Below are 3583 nucleotides of genomic sequence, written 5' to 3'. Positions count from 1 at the left end.
GCTGGAAGGGTATCGGTGGTGCCAGGCTGCTGTGCACAGCCGACGGGCGGCTCGCTAGACACATAACCCGCACACTCCGGCCAGACGTCGCTGACGACCTGCCTGACGCCCTTCTCGTCGAAGGTGTACGTCTTCTCGAACGGGTAGTAGCTGCCCTGTGTCCCACGTGACGTATTTTCGCTCGCGCGTGGCTTCCCGGGCGCGCGCGACGCGGACGGCCGTTCTCAGCCCGAGGATCTCGGCCTCGTTATCAGAGAGCGGCTCGGGGCGCTTCACGAGGTCCGCGTAGGCGAGCGGGAGCCAGTGTGGCACGTTGTATTTGCTCGCGAGGAGGATCTTCTGCAGCGGGTCGTGCAGCCGCTGTGCGATCTCTTCGAGGGCGAGGTCACGGATGTTGTCGAAGACGTAGCGCGTCGCGATGGAGAGCAGTGCGATCCAGTCGTCGAGCGAGTCGATTGCGGGTCTGTACGTTCTGTTCATTTATGAGGAAGGCGACGGATGAAAATCGCTTCGATGGATGGCGGGAAAGTGATGCACGTACCTGTCGTAATAAAATCGCAAAAGGCATCGGAACTCATGTACAGTCACGCCGTATAGGACGATGGGCTTTGCATCCGACTGTCCTTCCGCCTCCTCCCCAGGCGGTAGTGGGCATGCAAAGAGTCCTCGGAAGAACTCCGAATCTCGTATGAGGAAGTGCCGATGCACCTTGAACAACCTTCATTCAACCTGGAGAGCATTTGTGTCCTCAGCACCATCTCCAGAGCATACACATGTAACGCGCCATGAATACCGTTAGGTCATCCTGGAAATAATACTCGTCGTCATGGACCGCGTCTGTGGAAGTGGGTGATGTGGACATGGGTGTGCCGACCGAGTTCGGAGCGTGTATTTTGAAGAGGCTGCGTTTATATGACTACGCTGCTTGCTCAATTCCCGCGGGATATGATGTGCGCGGGGGAGCAGGAGAATGCGATGCTGAAGAAGGTCGGACTCCGGCCCATCGTTGCCTGATACAAATGACATTGACATGCTGTCGCCCTAGATCTCTGCGGACAGGAAAGTGGGTGGTAACATTTTGAGTCCGGAAGTGCCCTCGTGAGCCTGAGGCCTGAGCAGATCTTGCCTAGGATGCCTAGACTCGCCAGCCAGCCCGCTCGGCAAGCTCCGTGGTTTCCTACGCGCGTCCTCTTTTCCTGTTTTGGACAGGAAGGACGCGAGCTTGCGAGCGGACTGGACAATCACGTCCCCAAACCAAGGGGTCTCCTGGGCGCTTGTATGCTCAACTTCAACCTCGACGACAGGATAGCTCCCTGCGCCGTCTAACGACCCTGTGACTCTGCATAGCATTATGGTGCGCTTCTACAACGTTAGTTTTATCATTTACTAAATTTAAAATCCTACTGTCTGACTGTTCAGGTCTTGCTGGCTAGGTTTGGTACGCCTTGGCCATGACGCCCTCGAAGCTGCTTGAGGCTGCTTACTGTGGCCATAGGCGGGTGGGATTAATCCCTGTCAAGGATGCTGAGGGACTAGTGTGACATAGTAAGAAGGAGAAGAGGCAAGGAAATGCCTCAGGTGATGGTGGCTGCACTCAGCCCGAGTCAGCCGCCGAGAACCTGAAGCGCAATACCTCAGCCTGTGGCCCTGTACATCAAGGTAAGACGCATGTTCCCCCAGGTCTGTCGCATAACATGCGTTGTCTTATAGATTTCATGCACAAGCATAATGTGTATGTTCTAGATCCCCAAGGGCGTACACACCAATGAAAACACCAAGGTGGGTGTTCTCGCAATTGGCGTACAATGACTGACCGACCCTCTTGCAGACTATGGCAACCTGTTCAAGTACTTGCATTGGCGTCGTCACCTGCGACCAGTTGTTGGAGATCCTATCCCTGTGCTCTCAGATTATCCGGCACTTTGGACTCCTGTGGGTGATCCGTCTGTCAACATAGATGTGCCAGAAGGTGAGCAATTGTTCTCTAGTGAACCGAAACTGTCACTTTCTGATGTGTTATGTCAATACACAGCCTCCGAAAGCACTTCCGAAAGCACTTCTGCGCAACCTGCTACGGCCACGGTTCATGAAACCAACCTGCCGAGCATGAAGATGAGCCTGACCATGTAAGCACTCACTCGGGTAGTTCATCTATGACCGGCACAGTGATCAGTTGCATCGGCTCACCAGAGGCCTTAGACAGCTTAGACAGCTCAAGGGTATCAGACGAACCTTTGAATGACGTCGAGAGTGAAGAACGGCTGCCTTGGGAGCACTTACTCGATGAGCCCCTTAAGGAGGTTATTTCCCTTAAGAACAAAGATGATGTAGATTTATATATGTATTGACCTCCTCTACATCCCTTCGTAACTTATATATGCGCGGCACTTGAGTATCGAGGCGGTGAACATCAAATTAGAGGGGCCATGGGAACCCCTTGGTCGGGGCCCGTGAGTGCCCAGCCGGTACGGTCAGAGAGCCTCGAGCGCTTGCCGAAAATGGCAAAAGCGAAAGAGGCCCGAAAGACCGGGCCGGATGGGGACGAGCCTAGACAACACTCTCCGGTATTCAATTCAGTAACCTATACACAGCAATCCTCGTGCCGCACGTGAAGGCAAAATATAGCAACGAAAAGATCTCAAACAACGCCACTCCCTGCATTCGCGTCTCTCGGCTGATTGACGGAGGTAGAGTGTCCGTCACGTTGGCCGACTTGGTCGCCTAGGCATTCACAGACCAATCACGCCGCGCTGGTGGAACGACATCATATATTCTATTCTCTGTGCATTGATCAGAATGAGTCTGGACAGATGTGCTTACGCACTTGGCATTGTCTCAAACTGACCCTGCTAGCCGAAATAATCGTGTGATGGTCGGCTTGACTGCCTAGTTGACCACATATAAAACTTTGGGCGGGCTCTTCAGGCGTGCCTGTCTGCTCTTCGGGTGTCCTAATCGCTGACCATGCGCCGCTCGACTGTTGCTGCCCTACTCTCTGGACTCGCCCTCGCGAAGGCCGACGCTAATGCCACTACATCAGCAGTGAATGCCTGTAACCAGATCGCTCAGGCTGTATCCTCCGCCTCCGCTGTCTTCTGGCCAGGTGAGCGTTGCACTGCTGCTTCATCCCATGCCGACTGACGTTGGTCGTTGTTAGGGACCATCCAGTACACCGAGGACGTCAGCCATTGGGCTACATCTAGCAATGCTATTGCTACGTGCTCTGTTGAACCAGGAACTGCAGAGGACGTAGGACAAATTGTGAGACGCGTGTCTGCAATGTCATCTCACCACTGACGTTTTGTTAAACAGCTGCAAATCCTCGGGAGCACCAACACTACCTTTGCCGTAGGTGTTTGTTACTGTTCCTGACATTCTTTACCTCTGACGTGCGTCTCCGCAGGTCAAGGGAGGTGGTCACGCTACCAACGCCGGTTTCTCCTCCACAACCGGCGTGCAGATCGCGATGTCCCGCTTCAGCGACGTCGTCTACAACAACGCATCACAGACAGTCGACTACGGCATGGGCCTCATCTGGGACGATGTTTATGCTGCGCTTGAGCCGTACGGCGTGAATGTCGTC

The 3583-nt window shown here is 54.3% G+C and overlaps 3 protein-coding genes across 3 annotated transcripts; 2 read left to right on the top strand and 1 right to left on the bottom strand.

Moving 5' to 3' along the window:
* Nucleotides 1-166: 166 nt before the first annotated feature.
* On the bottom strand, nucleotides 167-865 carry PHACADRAFT_266284 (uncharacterized protein; the record flags this gene model as incomplete). The annotated part of the gene is made up of 3 exons (XM_007402802.1): nucleotides 167-472; nucleotides 542-718; nucleotides 774-865. Coding segments are annotated over 3 exons (572 nt in total), but the record flags the coding sequence as incomplete, so codon positions are not given.
* A 455-nt stretch (nucleotides 866-1320) lies between these two features.
* On the top strand, nucleotides 1321-2364 carry PHACADRAFT_266280 (uncharacterized protein). The gene is made up of 3 exons (XM_007402801.1): nucleotides 1321-1354; nucleotides 1420-1969; nucleotides 2033-2364. The coding sequence occupies exon 3, from the start codon at nucleotides 2154-2156 to the stop codon at nucleotides 2346-2348; it is 195 nt and encodes a 64-aa protein (XP_007402863.1). The 5' UTR covers nucleotides 1321-1354; nucleotides 1420-1969; nucleotides 2033-2153; the 3' UTR covers nucleotides 2349-2364.
* Nucleotides 2365-2964: 600 nt separating this feature from the next.
* Nucleotides 2965-3571, top strand: PHACADRAFT_202636 (uncharacterized protein; the record flags this gene model as incomplete). The annotated part of the gene is made up of 4 exons (XM_007402800.1): nucleotides 2965-3103; nucleotides 3158-3261; nucleotides 3313-3348; nucleotides 3404-3571. Coding segments are annotated over 4 exons (447 nt in total), but the record flags the coding sequence as incomplete, so codon positions are not given.
* Between the last annotated feature and the right edge of the window lie 12 nt (nucleotides 3572-3583).

Source organism: Phanerochaete carnosa, assembly GCF_000300595.1.
Source record: "Phanerochaete carnosa HHB-10118-sp unplaced genomic scaffold PHACAscaffold_441, whole genome shotgun sequence".
NCBI lineage: Eukaryota > Fungi > Basidiomycota > Agaricomycetes > Polyporales > Phanerochaetaceae > Phanerochaete > Phanerochaete carnosa.
The sequence above is the reverse complement of the archived record's forward strand: the minus strand, read 5'-3'. Positions and strand labels throughout refer to the sequence as shown.

Coding starts and splice junctions, on each gene's coding strand:
- PHACADRAFT_266280 (XM_007402801.1), top strand. CDS start 2,154: ATGACCGGCACAGTGATCAGTTGCATCGGCTCACCAGAGGCCTTAGAC.